We start from the raw sequence: 18372 nt of genomic DNA on the forward strand, positions 1-18372 counted from the left end.
CCTCCTTCTGCTCTGTAACCATTCTAAGATTCTAAGCCATCAGAGGAAGGAACCCCTCTTACATCTCAGAGCCAGACTCTGTTTATTTTGTTTTTACACTGATTTACAAGAAGTCTAACTTAAGGGGATTTCCAGCAACTGAAAAAAATCCTCTTTGCATTTGAAGAAATTAGCAGCCTGCTGCCTCAGTACAAACATTGATTTTGGGTGGAACTGAGGTGTAATTATTCCCAAATCTATTTGTCAATTTTATGCTAGTTTCAAAAATGAAACCTTTCTGTTAAAGGACATTTTGATGAGTAAGTGTTTGACAAACCTTTTTTTTTAATGTTTAAGAAGGGAGAAGAATGGGGCATCGTATTTGGCACGGTGGCATTACGTGCAAGCGACACAGCAATGTGCTCCGATACGATTTATGTCACGGTATCGTGGAAAAAGATTGGACAGAGGCTTTACTTTCTTTTAAGTCGGTCCTTTAATTTGAAAACAGGTTGGAACCAAATGTACTACTTTCAAAAGAAAAGGTATGGTACTGTAAAAGTAACAAAAATTGAGAAAACTGGTATTGCTGGATTAGATTGTAATGATTAACAGTAACAATTACTTAGTACTAATGCAAATGATTAGATATAGACAATATTGTTACTGTATCTCGATAACTTGTTATTATCAGTATTGCTGGATACAATTTACTGTACAGAAAACATATGTCATTATTGATGCAATTCATATATACATAAATATATGTATATAAAACTTTATGATTTATATATTAAAAAAGCCCCAATCTTACCTTCTGAGGGGGTGTCCCTATTGTCATCTCCACATAATATCCCTGTCCGGATTTGCCTCGCAGGTTATCAACCATATCCATGAAATTGATACTTTGTCTACGATCAGTTTCATCAGCAGCCCTGGGCAACCTGCTAGAGACCCCGATGTCATTTTTCAGAGGGACCCTGATCCCTGACGGCTCTCCATTGCAACACAACAAATCAGTCAAAGAGCAAAGCGCCAGCAGAAAACGAGAAACGGGACAAAAATTCATTTCGATAACACTTCTTTCTCTCTCTCTCTCTGTTGTTTTAAAATACAAGTGCAATTGCCTCCCCAAAAAATATCTATTCAACCCCCTCTCGCACTACATTGAGAGATTTGGGAGAAAGGCAACGCTCAGCGTCGGTTGCTTCATTGATGGATTTTTTTTTTAAAGGCTAAAGATTAAAATATCATTACTCTTTTCCATTTATGGGTCTTTCTGGAGAGTCTGGAAAGCGACAGAAAATGCCATTATCTTGAACCATTACACTCTTTTAGCTGGTGGATCGGGAGAATAAACAGAGCTGGGTTTCGACAGAGGCAGCATCAGCACACCCTGTACAGTCTTCCCACTGTCCCTCTGCTTCCCCACTCCAGCGGAAGAACTATTGTGGATACAATAAAATACAGGAATGACGCTGGGAAAAGAAGGGGGGAGCAAGGTTGAGAAAGCTCTCTGGGTGTTGTAGTTTCTCATTTATTACTGTAACGTTTGGGGGTCTTCTGTGGCTCCAAGTGCCTCCTCCTGGTGCATTTCTATTTGTGCATCACACACACACATACAATCTCTGGAAATGATACAACCTGCTGTTGCACCGAAGGATGCATGCAAACAAATCTCTCTAATTTTCCAAATAAATCTCTCTAATCTAGAGTCTTGTCCGACTTCTTTCTGCATCTGAAGGATCGGCTTGCAATAAGACTGCCTGGGATATTTCTGGAAGCGCTGGTGCTTAGATCCTTTTGTATCCCCTTTGTGTAGAGGATGCCGAGAAACTCCAGTATGATTTGGACAGGTTGGGTGATTGGGCAGAAGCATGGCAGATGCAGTATAATGTGGATAAATGCAAGGTTATCCACTTTGGTGGCAAAAACAGGAAGGCAGATTATTATCTGAACGGCAATAGATTGGGAGAAGGGGAAGTGCAACAAGACCTGGGTGTCCTTGTGCACCAGTCGCTGAAGGTAAGCATGCAGGTGCAGCAGGTGGTTAAGAAGGCAAATGGTATTTTGGCCTTCATAGCGAGAGGATTTGAGTACAGGAGCAAGGATGTCTTGCTGCAGTTGTACAGGGCCTTGGTGAGACCACACCTTGGGTATTGTGTGCAGTTTTGGTCACCTTATCTGAGGAAGGATGTTCTTGCCATGGAGGGAGTGCAGTGAAGATTCACCAGACTGATACCTGGGATGGCAGGAATGACGTATGAAGAGAGATTGGGTCGATTGGGCTTATACTCACTGGAGTTTAGAAGAATGAGAGGGGATCTCATTGAAACTTATAAAATTCTAACAGGACTAGACAGACTAGATGCAGGAAGGGTGTTCCCGATGGCGGGGGAGTCCAGAACCAGGGGTCACAGTCTAAGGGTAAGGGGTAAGCCATTTAGGACTGAGATGAGGAGGATTTATTTCACCCAGAGATGGGGAACCTGTGGAATTCTCTACCACAGAAGGCAGTGGAGGCCAATTCATTAAATATATTCAAGAAGGAGTTAGATATATTTCTTAAGGCTAAAGGATCAAGGGCTATGGGAGAAGGCAGGGACAGGGTACTGAATTTGGATGATCAGCCATGATCTCATTAAATGGTGGAACAGGCTCGAGGGGCCGAATGGCCTACTCCTGCTCCTATCTTCTATGTTTCTATTCCCCTCTTTCTCCCTTGTCCGCAGCTGCCTGGGGAGGCTGTAAAACTACAACTCCCAGCAGGCTCCGCGACAGCGCCGCGCGTGCGCAGTTGTTTCCAGGGTGGGCGACCTGCTCATTTGACTGACAGCTGAAGCAGCCATTCAGAATCCAGCTCTCAGCCGAGTGCGCCTGCGCTTTCAGCCAATCAGAGCGCGGATGAAGGAGTGGCGGGGGGCGGGAGGAGTCTTGGCTTGGTTTGAACTGTGGCGCCGGAAGCAGTTGATTATTTATTTTTTGTTGTGTGCTTTACGGTAAATCCTGTGAGGAGCGGGTTGGAGAGCGGCGGGCCGGCGGGGGGGAGCCCGGGGCCCGGGGGAGCCGGAATCCGAGGCGGTGTGCTGAGGCTCGGGTAAGCGGCCGGTGGCGGCGGTGGTTGCTATGTTACCATCGGCGGTGAGAGGAGGCGATCCGGAGCGGCGGCGGCCGTCACTGGCACTGTGCCCCAAAACCCCCTCATACACTGTCTCCCCCCCCCCACCCCATCAACACCCCCTCACAACAGCCCCCCAATCCCCAACACTTCGTCACAGCAACCTCAATCTCCAATAAACCCCCCAATCACCCCCCGATCCCCAATCACCCCCCATCCCCATTAACGCCCCCGATCCCCAATAACCCCCCCGATCCCCAATAACCCCCCCGATCCCCAATAACCCCCCCCCGATCCCCAATCACCCCCCCATCCCAATCACCCCCCCCGATCCCCAATAACCTCCCGATCCCCCAATCACCCCCCATCCCCAATCACCCCCCCATCCCCAATAACCCCCCCCTATCCCCAATAACCTCCCGATCCCCAATAACCCCCCGATCCCCAATAACCCCCCCGATCCCCAATAACCCCCCGATCCCCAGTCACCCCCCCGATCCCCAGTCACCCCCCGATCCCCGAATAACCCCCCCGATCCCCAGTCACCCCCCCCGATCCCCAGTCACCCCCCCGATCCCCAATAACCCCCCCCGATCCCCAATCACCCCCCCATCCCCAATAACCCCCCCCGATCCCCAATAACCCCCCCGATCCCCAATAACCTCCCGATCCCCAATAACCCCCCCGATCCCCAATAACCCCCCCCGCATCCCCTAACCCCCCCCCCCCCCGCATCACCAACACCCTTCCCACATCCCCTGCACCCACCAGGAGTGAGGAGGCGATCCAGAATGCAGCGCACCCTCCCCAACACCCCCTAACCCTAAACCCCCACTCCTCCCCTTGCCCCTAAACCCCCGACACCCCATAACCCTATACTCCCCATCCTCCCGACACCACCCCAACCCTGTACCCTAAACCCCCCCATCACCACAGCCCCACCCCCTAACCCTATACCCCCGTCCCCACACTTACCCTATACCCCCATCTCCTGACACCCCCTAACCCTGCAGCTCCAACACCCTAAACCCCCCCCTAACACCCACCCTCATCGCCACACTCCCCCTACACTCCCACCCACATATACCCACCAGAGCGAGGAGATCCGAGCGGCCTCGCTCTACGCCCAAACACCCCTCATACCCCTTAAAACCCCCCACTCCCTCCCATACTCCCCTAACCAACCCCCCATCTCCACACACTCACCCCCCCAAATCCCCTCATCCCCCACCCCCCTAACTGCCCAACCTCCTATACCCATCCCCCTAACCAACATCACCCATCCCCTAACTCCCTATACCCACACCCCATGCCCCTCTACCTATAACCCCTTTCCCCGATCTCCCCTGTCCACCCCATCGCCCTGTCCATGCCCCCCGTCCATTCCATGTCTCCCCCCCACCCTATATCTATATCTCCCTATTCAATGTCATGCAGTGTCTGTGAATTTAAGCCAATCTACAGTAGTTCTGTATATCCCAGCCACTGTATCATCCATCAAGCAGGCTACAAGCTGTAGAAAATGTTCAGTGGCAATTTTAAATAACAAAGCATTTCTGTGCAAATCAGTCAGATTATGATCTTAAGTTGGGAAATAGGAAGGAAATTAATGCGCACAAACATTCAGTTTGACCTGGGGCAGTCCTTGCTTTAGAAACTTAATCTGTACTATTGGATGACGGTCCTTGCTCTGTCGAGTGGAGTGATAGTTTACAGCTGAGCCAGAGTATTTCTACATCACATTGTCATTCTTAAACAACATTTAGGGAGGGGACTGAGTGGGAGAACGAGACATGTGCCACATTTTGCTATGATGACATGCACTTGTGACGTAATGAATTGTTAAGTTGCGTATTTATATAATCTTGTCTAAATCTTGAATGGACAACTGTACCACAATATCACAGCCCTGCCTCAAACCTTAAGTAGGCTTAGAGGGGTACAATTTTCATCTCTTTTAGCAAACAAAAAATAAGAGATTGGGCAAACATTTAGACAAGATTTATAATATAAATATTGTGGTACCATCTTCCATTCAAGATTGGTTTGCTGCAGTCCTATATACTGGAATCTTTGCATTAACTTTAGGGTTTATATCTTGAGTCCTATTTATGAGTTCATCTCCTGACACTGCACAATTCTTCATTATTGGAGATTGAGCAAAGAATCTCTTCAAACTGACCATGCCAGGGTTTCTTTCAATCTTACTTTAAAGACCTTCGCAATCCCAAGTGCCCAGTTTGGGTCTCGCTCACGATTTGTCTCTTTTTTTAAAAAATTCTTGTTTATTTCTGACTCCAGTGTATGTTTTTTATGAGGGAACTCCATTTAGACAGCAGCACAATCACTATTTATGCATAAATGCTCGATATAGAGGCTACAGAATCACTTCACCATCAGCGGCCGTGCTTTCTGTTGCAAGGTCCTAAGCTCTGAATTCCCTCCCGAAACCCCTTTACCTCACTCTCCCTTAAGACGCACCTTAAAACCTGAATCTTTGACCAAGCTTTTGGTCTTCTGTCCTAATATCTCCTTATGTGTCAAATTTTGTTTGATAATGCTCCTGTGAAGCACCTTGAGATGGTTATAGGCACTATATAAATACAAGTTGTTGTTGGTCCTGTGAGCACAGTATTTAAAAGATGGACCTCAAGTTTATATCTATTTATACAGTGAATTGATCCCATCAAACAAGCCATATTGTGGTGATTGATCCATAAGCTGTATAAATATTTTATTTACATACCATATCGAGTTGTCATAGCGAATATTTGACATTATTTTAGTACACAGACTAATTGGCTAATGTGGTCTGATTATACCAGTTCACTGCCTTTGTGCTAACAGATTCGTAGAGGTAATGCTGTAGTATGGACTCTTGAGGCTGCAAAGGCAAAAGTGGTTTATTTGGAGGGGTACACACTAGGAGGCAGGTAAATTAGAATTTAATCAGCTATATTAGAAAACGTATATCTAATATTGTATTGTCGCATGATTTCAGTTAAGTGTAATGGCGGGTGTGTCCATTTAAACTAAAAGAAAAACAGGAATACAAATATGGATTGTGTCCTTCCGAACTTGAGCTTTGCCTGGACACAGTATTTTAGTAATTATATAGTTCTTAAAAATGTGTTAACATTGTCTGGGTTGTGTTTCTGTACGTGTGCTGTAGCCTGTTATTGAGCTCGCAGGCTTGCTCCGTGGTATGTGCTGGGTGGTCTGGGCTTTACACAAATCTAAGAAGTCACACAACACCAGGTTATAGTCCAACAGTTTTATTTGAAATCACAAGCTTTCGGAGCGCTGCCCAGTCCAACACCGGCATCTTCACACCATGTTTACACAAATCGGCCAGGGTTCCCACTTCCTGGTGATACTGGCTCGAAAGTGCACATGTGGATGTTGGGTGAAATTAGATTTGCATTCATCAGTGATGCATTCGAGGTCAAATTTCCTGTTGCCATTTACTATCTGGGTTCACGTGAGTAATGGCCACTTAGGCAAACTACTAGAGGGCAGGTAGCAGCGATGGAACTGTACCCCAGCAAGAGTCCGTACCTTCAGAAGAGAAAAATTGGATTAAAAGAAAGGTGCATTTAAAAAAACAATCCTAACTATTCAAATTAGGAAAACCTCATTATATAATCCCTTCTAGTGCACTCATTGGCCATTAGTGATCAGGTGCTTGTGTCACTTTCTAGGGATCTCATTGGTTGCGGTGAGAGCGCAATTGACCCGATTGTTCTATATTTGATTGACAGGGCTCTGGACCAATGCTGGTAAAGGTGGGAACAAGGATTCGGTCGATTTCAGTTCACAGCAATGGCTTCTTGATCCCTGGTAACCACATGATTTCCATGGTAACCACTGCTGATTGGCTTTTAGCACTGTTATTGGCCAATTGTGACTGTAAAATATCTCTCCTTGATCCTTGGTAACCACATGAATAGCACGGAATGAAATCGCAAAGACAATTTGCCGTCACAGAGCGATTTCAACTGATTTTTCTTAGGCTAAAAAGAAATTCCTTTTGAAAAATGTGTTACCAGGGTCGTAAATAGAATATAAATTGAGGAGGTGTATTCAAATTCTCTGTCTATTTATTATTATACAATTAATAGAAAGATGCAGCAATGACAGGTTCAATGGAATTGCAGGAAATATATAAAACACAACTGGGTGTTCTGTTGCATTACTCGAGAGGTAGCTCGGGTTCTGGTGTTTGCTAATTGTAATTACTGAAGCAATTTATCAACAACAACTTGTATTTCTATAGCACCTTCAACATAGTAAAACGTCCCAAGGCGTTTCACAGGAGCGTTATCAAACAAAATTTGACACCGAGCCACATTAGGGGGTGTTGACAGGAGCTTAGTCAAAGAGGTAGGTTTTAAGGAGCGTCTTAAGGGAGGAGAGAGAGGTAGAGAGCCAAGAGGTTTAGGGAGGGAACTCCAGAGATTAAGTCCTAGGCAGCTGAAGGAACGGCTGCCAATAGTGGGATGATGGAAATTGGGGATTCCCAAGAGGCCAGAATTGGAGGAGCGCTTGGATCTGGGATCAGTATCATGAACGTAACTGAAATTGGTTATTTCAGGCAATCATTAGAATTGTAGGAGGCCATTCGGCCAGAATGAGTTCTGAGAAAATGTCCCACCAATCTCTCGCTTTCAGATGCTGACTGACCTGCTGTATGTATACTCATAGTATTTTCTGTGTCTTCTATCAGATTTCCAGCATTTTATGACTTCTTTATATCTTGAATCTTGATGCAACTCTTGCAGCCCAAGATTTGTTCAAGCTACTTTTGCCATGTTACTTTGATGTTACAATTTTGTAACGGCAAAAATATATTTCAGTGCTGTTTCTTCTCTAAGTATTTCCTAATGTGTAGACATAAGCTCTGATATAGGAGGTTGGGATTGGGGCAACGTGACATTTCTCCCTCCCACATCAACTACCTTTTATTGCTTCTAAGACTGCAGTTTAAAAGTGCGGACCCAAGCTTCCTAGGTGTACATTGAGATTTGCCCAACTTAATTAATGAGGATTTTGACAATTTGGAGCGAAGAAACATTCAACCCATTGGTCAAAAGAAGTTTTAAATCTCGCCAACGGCAGTTATTAAGGTGGATACAGTGGCCTGTTCATCCAAGTGAACTGTAAATGACTTTGATTAAAGGATGAACTGGTGTCGCACAACAAAGCAGAGCCAGACGTGAGATGAGGAGAATTGTTTTTACGCAACGAGTTGTGATCTGGAACGCGCTGCCTGAAAGGGCGGTGGAAGCAGATTCAATAGTAACTTTCAGAAGGGAATTGGATAAATACTTGAAAGGGAGAAAATTGCAGGACTACGGGGAAAGAACAGGGGAGTGGAACTAATTGGAGAGCTCTACCAAAGAGCTGGCACAGGCACAATGGGCCGAATGGCCTCATTCTGTGCTGTATCATTCTATGATGCTAAGAAGCACTCCCTGAGTTCGGGTGTCACCAAGAAACAAGGGTTGACATTGAAGCCTTAGTGGTGGTGCTGAAGAGGACCATGAATCTGATGCCTAATGTCAGAAGACTAAGCTGAGGAAAAGTGGAAAAGTTTAGACTATTCAGCCTTAAAAACAGAGGGGATCTTGTGGACGTATTTAAAATAGTAAACCTAAAGCACAACAGTAGGACAATGTGATGCAGATTCAACTAGCAAAAGGCAGATTTCGGACTGATAGCAGATTGTTCTTCACGGTAAGGGGATCAACCAGCGTAGCGGGATTCTGCATAGAGCAGTCGTGGCAAAATCCCTGGCATCATTTATATCACATGCTGTGATGGGATGACTATAGGTTCTTTCTGGATCAACTGAATCACCTTTCTCATCCATGTCTCTCTTGTGAGACGTTAAACTGAGCGTCTGCCCTCTCGGGTAGACATAAAAGATCCCACGGCACTGCTTCGGAGAAGAGCAGTGCGTTCTCCCCGGTGTCCTGGCCAATATTTGTTCCTCAATCAACATCACTAAAAGAGATGATCTGGTCATTATCACATTGCTGTTTGTGGGAGCTTGCTGTGTGCAAATTGGCTGCTGCGTTTCCACATTACAACAGTGACTACACTTCAGAAGAACTTCATTGGCTGTAAAGCACTTTGGGACGTCCTGAAGTCATGAAAGGCGCTATATAAATGCAAGTCTTTCTTTCTTTACACGGGGAGCTTCAGTATGCACCTAACCCATGGGGTGACTGATCTGGCCATGCTTGATGTTAACGCTGTGCCCACAATCTAATCAACAGGAACAGTTAACATCACCGTGATCAAATTGTAGCCTTATTGCTTTATCCATCTTGTCCTTGTTTATGTATGTGTGTGTGTGTGTGTGTGTGTGTGTATATATATCTCTTGCAATTACAGACAGCTGTCTGCACTGAAGTACACAACACATTCTTTAGAATTTAAGAATGCAAGCTGCTTTTATATTGTACTTGGTCCGCAGGAATCCATACCACGGTTTCCTCACAGCCAGCATCCACATCAGAATAAACCTACCAGACTTTTTCAAATCAGTGGCCAAGAAGACCCATTTTTCACCAGGTCTTTCTGATTGTAGCTGGCTTTCCTAGGGAGGGGGGAGGTCAGTAAGTGTAGTTCTCCAGTGGCAGTGAAGTGCTCTGGCACCGATGACACGATGCAACTTGTTCACTCGCGCTCCTGTTTTCTCTGTTGTGATGTTGTGACGCAGTATCGTGGTGTCACTGTGCTGCACATGAGTACTGGCCAAAATGCCATCCAGTTTTAATGCAGTACCGCCCCCCCAGGGCAGCTGTTTTCAGGAAGACTGCACATTAAACGCAGGAGAGCAGCACAGTTAGATCCGCAGGCCCAGCTGCAATACAACCGCAGCACATGATAACTGAAGCAACATTAGTATCATCGAATAGCACAGTACAAAAGGAGGCCATTCGGCCCATCGAGTCTGCGCCGGCTCTTTCGAAGAGCAATCCAGTCAGTCCCACTCCCCGCTCTTTCCCCATATCCTGCAATGTTTTCTTCTTCAAGTATTTCTCCAATTCCCTTTTGAAGGCTACTATTGACTCTGTATCCACCGCCCTATCAGGCAGCGCATTCCAAATCCTAACCACTCATTTGCGTAAAAAAAAGTTTTTCCTCATGTCACCTCTGGTTCTTTTGCCAGTCATCTTAAATTGTAGTTATCTTTTATTCAACGTTAACACTGCACCTACTGTGTGTGTGAGATCTCGTGCCGATACAGATAGGGTTGCCACACGTTCTGCTTTTTGATTGGTGTGCCCAGAAACTTCGCAAACATAAACTAGACACCTGAATTTGATACTTTCTTTTAAAATGAAAGGTCTGTTTCTCCCCATTTACTACGTTAACTTGTTATGCAGAGGCATTAGTTATTAAGGTTACTAAGATGTTACATGAGTTTCACCATCACCAAAGAACACGAGACATGATACAGGGTGACCATGGTTTCCTGGAGCTTGTTTCATTGCCTTATGGAGTCGGTGAGGAAATTCTCTTGAGTTTTTGCCGACGACCAGCTATCATATTTTTTTGCCTCCCCTCCCCTTCCCCCATAACTATCACAGAAATCACAGAAACCCCACAGTGCAGATAGAGGCCATTTCGGCCCATCGAGCCTGCACCGACACATATCCCACCCGATCCCCGTAACCCCTACACCAACACATATCCCACCCTATCCCCGTAACCCCACGTATTTAATCCCCCTAACACTAAGGGTCAATTTTTATCATAGCCAATCAACCTAACCCGCACATCTTTGGACTGATTTGGGAGGGTGAGGTTGCACTGTCCAGCAGATAGCTTAAGCATTTTTTCCCCTCATTTTTTCCTGCCTGTTCATGATTCCACCCACATTTAAACTTGCCAAAAGATGGCAGGCAATGTTACTGACTAGACTGGGCGGATAACTGTATGTTTGCTATGCTCTGAGCAGTTAACTGTAGATCAGATTAGACTGGCGTCTGTTCGCCCTGCCTGAACCAGCAAAAGACTGGCGCTATGCTGGCACAGGCCTGGACAAGCTGGCATTCCATCCCTAAACCAAGTGGTGATTTGGCATCCCCATGTGGTGAGGAAACTGTACTGCGCCTACAGGAAGGTTTGATCAACAAAAGTCTTGCATTTATATAGTGCCTTTCACGACCTCAATGTCCCAAAGCGCTTTACAGCCAATGAAGTACTTTTTGAAGTGTAGTCACTGCTGTAGTGTAGGAAACACAGCAGCCAATCTGCGCACAGCAAGCTCCCACAAACAGCAATGTGATGATGGCCAGATAATCTGTTTTTTAATGATGCTGGTTGAGGGATAAGTATTGGCCGACTCCCCTGATCTTCTTCAAAATAGTGCCATCGGATCTTTTACATCCAGCTGAGAGTGCAGACTGGGCCTCGGTTTAATGCCTCGGATGGCACCTCCGACAGTGCAGCACTCCCTCAGCACTGCGCTAGCGTGTCAGCCTAGACTTTGTGCTCTGGTCTCGAAGGAGAGTTATCCCCGGAGTCCTGGGCCAATATTTATCCCTCAATCAACATCACTAAAACAGATTGTCTGGTCATTATCACATTGCTGTTTGTGAGAGCTTGCTGTGCGCAAATTGGCTGCCACGTTTCCTACATTACAATAGTGACCACACTTCAAAAAGTACTTAATTGGCTGTAAAGCGCTTTGGGACATTCGGTGGCCGTGAAAGGCGCTATATAAATGCAAGTCTTTTTCTTTTCTCCGTAAATGCTGTCTGATCTGCTGAGCATTTCCAGCGTTTTCTGTTTTTGTTTGAGATTTCTAGCATCTGCAATATTTTGCTTTCTGTTCATGTGTTCAGAGCTGGTCTATCTTCTGCTTTCAGGATCTTGCTGGACGTCCCGTACTTGGAAACATTTTCTGCAAAATAGTTTTTAAATGACTTTCTGTAACTGATCCTACATACAGTATCTGCATAAGGAATTTCAAATAGCTATCTGTTAAAAACTGCTATGGTGCTGGCAAAAGAACTATGTTTATGAAGTCATTTTCATATTGCAAAGTCTTCAAAACTCGGGTCTAAAGTTCACCCAAGCAGACAATTGCATTTTCAGTTGAAGTTGGCCTGGAATTGTTAATTTTGTATTTCAGTTATCATATTGGATGTGTTTCTTGCTTTATATATTGTGTATAACCTCAAAAGATCAATTTTGTCTAAATTTAAAACTGCTCATTTAAAAACTGATGGTAGAATTATTAGCACAATGAAAATGAAGCCGTGTGTCGTGATAATAACGGTGTGGGAAAGTGTGTGGTTTTGTAAATGATTGAAAAATAAACCATTCAGACAGTTAATGATTCTTGCTTTTCTTGTGAATTTTTGTGCTCCTCGATGTTAGAGATTTCAGTGCTGGCAATGGAACCCTATTTAGGGCACACAATGTCAGCATCAAGCATACCTGGACGGATACAGAGTAAAACTCCCCTCTACTCTGCCCTAGCCTCTCAACAGCACCCTCTGCTGCAGCACTGTGACATTTCCATTTCTAGCCCCGTTCACTCCTGTGATCTTTCAGTTTTACAACATGGACCCAAGAATCTGGGCTGAGACTGTGCCCGTCTGTGCAGCACCTTTACCAATGACAGAGAGAGGAGATGTTCATCCGATTAGCTCAGGCTGGATTTGAATCCAAGTTACAGAAGTAAAAGAATCTCATTCAAACCCCCTGCATCACCCAGTGCTGATGTTGCCTTTTTTTAAAAACTACATGCAGTGTTGTCTTGACTGCAATTTTTATTGGCACCAGTCTTTCATGTTTGTTGGTGGTAATGTGGTTGCTAAGGGAACAAGTTTTCTTATTTAACATATCGTTTTCTATAATTGCTGTCTTCGGGTTGCATGTTCGGCTTGTTCTAAGCTTCTTACAGAGGTACAAAACAAAAATAGTTCCATTTTGTTTTATTTTGGAGTTCCTAATGGATGTTTTATTGTGGACTAAACTGTGCAGCCTTTAGTACAAATGCAACTTCTAAAGACGTGGTGAAAATTCAAACGGACTCTGCTGGTAACTTTTATTTTGCAACTTGTAGGAATCCTAGTGACTTGCAGCATCCGTGACTGAATACTGCACGCTGACTAACCGATATTCTGCAGAGCTCGGAGATATCCATTAAATCAGTGCACGAAACAGCTAGGTACATAATCCATGTAACCTAATCCTGGTTAATCCTATTGTTTGTGTGGACCTGGTTGGACAGCGTTAGCAGCACGGATGTGTCTGTGGAACCAGCTGTTATTCATCCTTTTAGTCTTCCCCTCTCTTCAGCAAAAGAATTTGCATGTTTTGTTTCATTGAAAACTTTTCGTTAAATCGACCGCATCTTCCCAACGATCGTGATTTATCACATTGTCATAGGTGAATTATGATGGTCTTTTAATCTCGAGGTAATGGATTTGATTCTGCAGCACTGGTGTGTTATTTCTGTGTGTGACAGACTCCTGTGGAGCCTGTTAATGAGCGAATCCCCCTCATCAAATTCATTTTAAAAAATCAAATAATTAGGGTCCCTTTAATTGCACAATTGGTTAAGGCACTGAGTAGCTGAGCCATACAGACTAGGCAGGTCCCAGGTTTGTTATCAATTCAAAGATGAACAGGGGAATTCTCCTGGTGTCCTGGTCAGCATTTCTTAACCAACATCACTAAAATGGATTGTCTGATCATTGAACTCATTGCTGTTTGTGGGTCCTTGCTTTGTGCAAATTTGTTGCTGTAATTCTCTACATTACAACAGTGATTACACTTCACAAGCAATGTTCGCTATAAGCTGCGCGACCACGCAGTGCTCCAGGGATCCCGCGCAGCTGGCTTGCCGGCTTTACAATATGTAAACCGTGCATGAGTGGCCCCTAAAAAAAAAAAATTAGAGGGCACGTTCACAAGTACTTAATTGGTTGTATAGTGCTTTGTGACATCCTGAGGTTGTGAAAGGCACTATATACAAATGCAGCATCTTCTAATTACGATTCTTTATAATGGTTTCAATTTCTAAAAGTACTGAAGTTAATTTTTTTACATTTTTATCTTGTACAAAAATATTTACTCTTGGGACGTGGTTTGATATGGAGTATATCTTCTAGTAGATGTTTCACAATACTTCCATGTGAGTGCAGTGAACGACACATATGGTTATACATTTGGATACATTAGGGTTGGGGTGCTTGGTGACCAGGGTGTGATTGTCCCTGGTCAGGGAGTGCCGGGGGCTTGTGGAGAGGCAGTGAGGCAATGCAGTTGGTTCGAGGCGATCCCTTTCTTGAGTGCTTCATCAAATGAAATGGCGGATACTGTTGTCGATGCTGTTGTTTCGGAGTAGTAATTTATTGGCCTTGATTCTCGCATCTGTACCGTGTATCGGTCCCGAGCAGTCACATTAGCAATTAGAATATGAAATGTTTTTTGCTTTAATATTACTGTTGTGCTTCTATTCATGTGCCCAGTGTAACTTTGTACTTCTTCATTCTACAGGTAAGCACTGTCATACCTTTAAACTGAGATGACAGCAACTGCACTGCGGATAGGGGACCAATTAATCCTGGAAGAGGATTATGATGAGAATTACATCCCAAATGAACAAGGTATTTGCTATGGATCTGTGTTTGCTAATTGATTTTAAGTCCCACAAACAGCAAATTGGGCAGAGACTTGGCGCTGCACAGGCAAAGCGCACATCAACAGGGAGGCCTGAGACTGGCCCGAAATTGGGCCTTGGGGCCTCATTAACATTTTATGCACGAGCTGCCGTTGCCTCCACAGATAGCTCATGCATTGAAGATGATGAATGTTGGCCGCTTGCTTCGCTGGCAGCGGCCTGTAAGTAGGTTCCGAGAATGGGGTTGGAGCGGGCAACGGGGGTTGGGGGAAACCACTGTGGAATTGTGGGGGGGGGAGGGGGGAAGGAAGAATGTTGGCCAGGGCACATATTTAGTCCCCACCGTCCTGGCTCCACAGGAATGTTCTTTCTTTTCAAAAAGGCAACTTCCCTTTTGTTGGGGGGGCTACAATGGCAGCTGATGAACCCTGAGTGGGACTGGCCGGCACCTGCTCCGCTCATCGGCAACACATTTCCCAGAGGGGTCCTTAAACATGAAATTAAAATGTACAGTGAGCCTGCGACACCTAAAAGTTGGGCCTGACGAATTTAGCATTGGCCTGAACACCCATGCAGATTGGGCGCAGGCTGTCCCGCTGCTTAATTTGTCAGCGTGGCGCCCATTTTGTGGGCACAATGCAACTCAATATCTACGCCCCCCAAGGTTCATCTACTTCGCCTTCTATCATCCTGGTAGTTGCATGATACGACAATAATGGAGTTGTTGTTTAATCATAGCCATTAATCTCCTATCAATTAAGAACATAAGAAGTAGGAGCAGGAGTAGGCCAATTGGCCCTTTGAGCCTGCTCCGCCATTCAACAAGATCATGGCTGATCTTCTACCTCATCTCCACCTTCCCGCACTAGCCCCATATCCCTTAATTCCCTTAGTTCCCAAAAAATTATTGACCTCTGCCTTGAATATACTCAATGACTGAGCATCCACAGCCCTCTGGGGTAGAGAATTCTAAAGATTCACAACCCTTTCAGTGAAGAGATTTCTCCTCATTTCAGTCCTAAATGGCCGACCCCTTATTCTGAGACTGACCCCATGTTCTAGATTCCCCAGCCAGGGGAAACATTTTTCTCAGCATTAACCCTGTCAAGCCCCTTAAGAATTTTATGTTTCAATTAGATCACCTCTCATTCTTCTAAACTCTAGGGAATATAGGGCTAGTCTACTCAATCTCTCCTCATAGGGCAATCCCCTCATCCTAGGAACCAGTCTAGTGAACCTTCGTTGCACTCCCTCTAAGGCAAATATGTCTTTCCTTAGGTAAGGAGACCGGGGCCTAGAAATTCGGTAGGCTTAGCGCCGCTTTTGAGGCGCTAGAGGGCCTAGCGCCGGAGTTATGGCCAGTTTGGAAATTGAGTGGGTCCCTAAATCGGCGTTAGGCCGTTAGCGCTGCGCCGGCACCGATGACGTCATCGGTGTGCGCGGCGTCCCGGTTGCCATGGTAACCCGCCCGAACTCCGAAATTGACTTGCGGCCGCCTCGCCCGTGGCAGCCGCAAGCAACGTTCTGGCAGAGGTGCCTTACTGGACTTTGCGCCGGCGCATTAAAGGCCCCGCGGCGGCCGGCCGCTTTCCCGCCGGCCGCCTGGCCGCAGCTCCCTCCCCGGACTTCTCCCCCCCCCCCCCCCCCCCCCCCGGGACAGATGCAAGCCCGGCACTTGTCCGAGGTGCCGGGCTCATTTTTACAATGATTTTCGCGGGCCGCGGCCGGGTGCAGGCAGCTCCTCCTTAAGGGAAGGAGGAGGCCTGCACTTCCCGAACCTGCCGCACCGCAGTGGGCGCCGGAATAGCGCCGCAATTCAGCGCGTAGCGCCAGTTTTCAGGCGCAAACAGCTTTCAGCAGCGCCGGCAGCCGTTTGGGCGCAGAACTAGTGAATTTTTGGCCCGCCCAGCGCGACTTAGCTCCGGCACTAACTTCCGGCGCTAAAGCCGTCGCTGCGCCAAAACCCAATTTCTAGGCCCAGAACTGTACACAGTACTCCAGGTGTGGCCTCACCAATGCCCTGTAAAATTTTTAAGACTTCTTTACTCTTATACTCTAATCCCTTTGTAACAAAAGCTAACATACCATTTGCTTTCCTAATTGCTTGCTGTACCTGCATGTTAACTTTGTGATTCAGGTCCCTCTGAATGCAAACATTTCCCAGTCTCTCACCATTCAAAAAATATTCTGCGTTTTTGTTTTTCCTACCAAAGTGGATAACTTCACACCTCCCCACATTGTATTCCATTTGTCCTGTTCTTGCCCACTCAGTCAGCCTGTCTATATCTCTCTGCAGCCCCTTTGCGTCCTCACAGTTTACTTTCCCACTGTATCATCAACAAACTTGGATACGTTACCCTCAGTCCCTTCATCGAAATCATTAATCTAGATTGTAAATAGCTGAGGCCCCAACACTGATCCTTGCGGCACCCCGCTAGTTACAGCCTGCCAACCTGAAAAAGTCCAGTTTATTCCTACTCTCTGTTTTCTGTCCATTAACCAATCCTCAATCCATACTACAGTAATATATTACCCCCAATCCTGAGTCCTAACTTTGTGTAATAACCTCTTGTGTGGCACTTTACCGAATGCTTTTTGAAAATCCAAATTCACTACATCCACTGGTTCCCCCTTATCAATCCTACTAGTTACATCTTCAAAAAACTCAACAGATTTGTCAAACACGATTTCCCTTTCATAAAACCAAGTTGACTCTACCTCATCATATTACAATTTTCTAATTGCCCCGTTACCATGTCCCTAATAATAGATTCTAGCATTTTGCCTACTAATGATGTCAGGCTAACTGGCCTATAGTTTCCCGTTATTTCTCTTCCTCTCTTAAATAGCGGGGTTATGTTTGCTACCAACCAATCCTTGGGGACTGTTCTAGAATCTAGGGAATTCTGGAAGATTAATACCAGTGCATCCACTATCTCTGCAGCTACCTCTTTTAAAACCCTAGGATGCAGTATTTGTCGCCACTTAATCCCATTAATTTCTCCAGTACTATATCTTTACTTATACTGATTTCTTTAAGTTCCTCATTCTCTGTAAACCTTTGGTTCCCCCGTTATTTCCGGAATTTTTTTTGTGTCTTCTACCGTGAAGACAGATATAAAGTATTTGTTTAATGTCTCTGCCATTTCCTTATTGCCCATTATAATTAGTCTGCAACAGACCCTGACATGAAGTAAGGAAAGTGCCCAGTGGTTAAAGTTTTGGGAACCATAGGTCCAAAGTCACCTGTTCCTCCCAAGCGTGCTACACCTACCACATGTCCTGTCTCAAATTACTCATTTACCGTATCCCAAAATATTATTTTCTGAAAGAAATCTTATCTAATTTGCATTTGAATGAATCAACACTATGTACTTCCACCGTTGCCCTAGGGAGTCTGTTTCATACATTTACTACTCGCTCACTGAAATAATGGGGGGTTCTTAACACTACCCGTCCGGCAGAAGATGGGTGGACAGTTACAATCGTCCAGGGTACTTTCCCCTCCCTGGTGATGCCGGGCGCTAACGATTGCCGATTTTTAACTCTCGCAGCTGAGCAGGCTGCAAGGATGCCCGCCCAAAGCTGGTGGGCTTTTATACATATGCATGTTGGGTCCTGA

At 45.3% G+C, this 18372-nt stretch overlaps 2 protein-coding genes across 12 annotated transcripts in view; one reads left to right on the forward strand and one right to left on the reverse strand.

Annotated features, from left to right (window-relative positions):
* The window catches only part of bace1 (beta-secretase 1), a 145049-nt gene extending 143625 nt beyond the window's left edge, over nucleotides 1-1424 (reverse strand). Inside the window, exon 1 of the mRNA XM_085967824.1 lies at nucleotides 794-1424. Within this exon, the coding sequence (XP_085823950.1) occupies nucleotides 794-1048 (255 nt within the window). The 5' untranslated portion in view covers nucleotides 1049-1424. The remainder of the gene's footprint in view (nucleotides 1-793) is intronic.
* Nucleotides 1425-2923: 1499 nt separating this feature from the next.
* Nucleotides 2924-18372, forward strand: part of cep164 (centrosomal protein 164) — a 167186-nt gene continuing 151737 nt past the window's right edge. For 7 of the 11 annotated variants that reach the window (XM_085967825.1, XM_085967831.1, XM_085967834.1 and 4 more), the window contains exons 1-2: nucleotides 2924-3076; nucleotides 14627-14736. In XM_085967825.1, the coding sequence (XP_085823951.1) occupies nucleotides 14655-14736 (82 nt within the window). In that variant the 5' untranslated portion in view covers nucleotides 2924-3076; nucleotides 14627-14654. Of the gene's footprint in view, nucleotides 3077-6858; nucleotides 6958-13187; nucleotides 13293-13521; nucleotides 13543-14626; nucleotides 14737-18372 lie in introns of those variants that run through there. The other 4 variants (XM_085967827.1, XM_085967828.1, XM_085967826.1 and 1 more) reach the window with 4 other exon arrangements.

Source organism: Somniosus microcephalus, chromosome 26, assembly GCF_052327205.1.
Source record: "Somniosus microcephalus isolate GS21.2 chromosome 26, FLI_Smic_1.0, whole genome shotgun sequence".
NCBI lineage: Eukaryota > Metazoa > Chordata > Chondrichthyes > Squaliformes > Somniosidae > Somniosus > Somniosus microcephalus.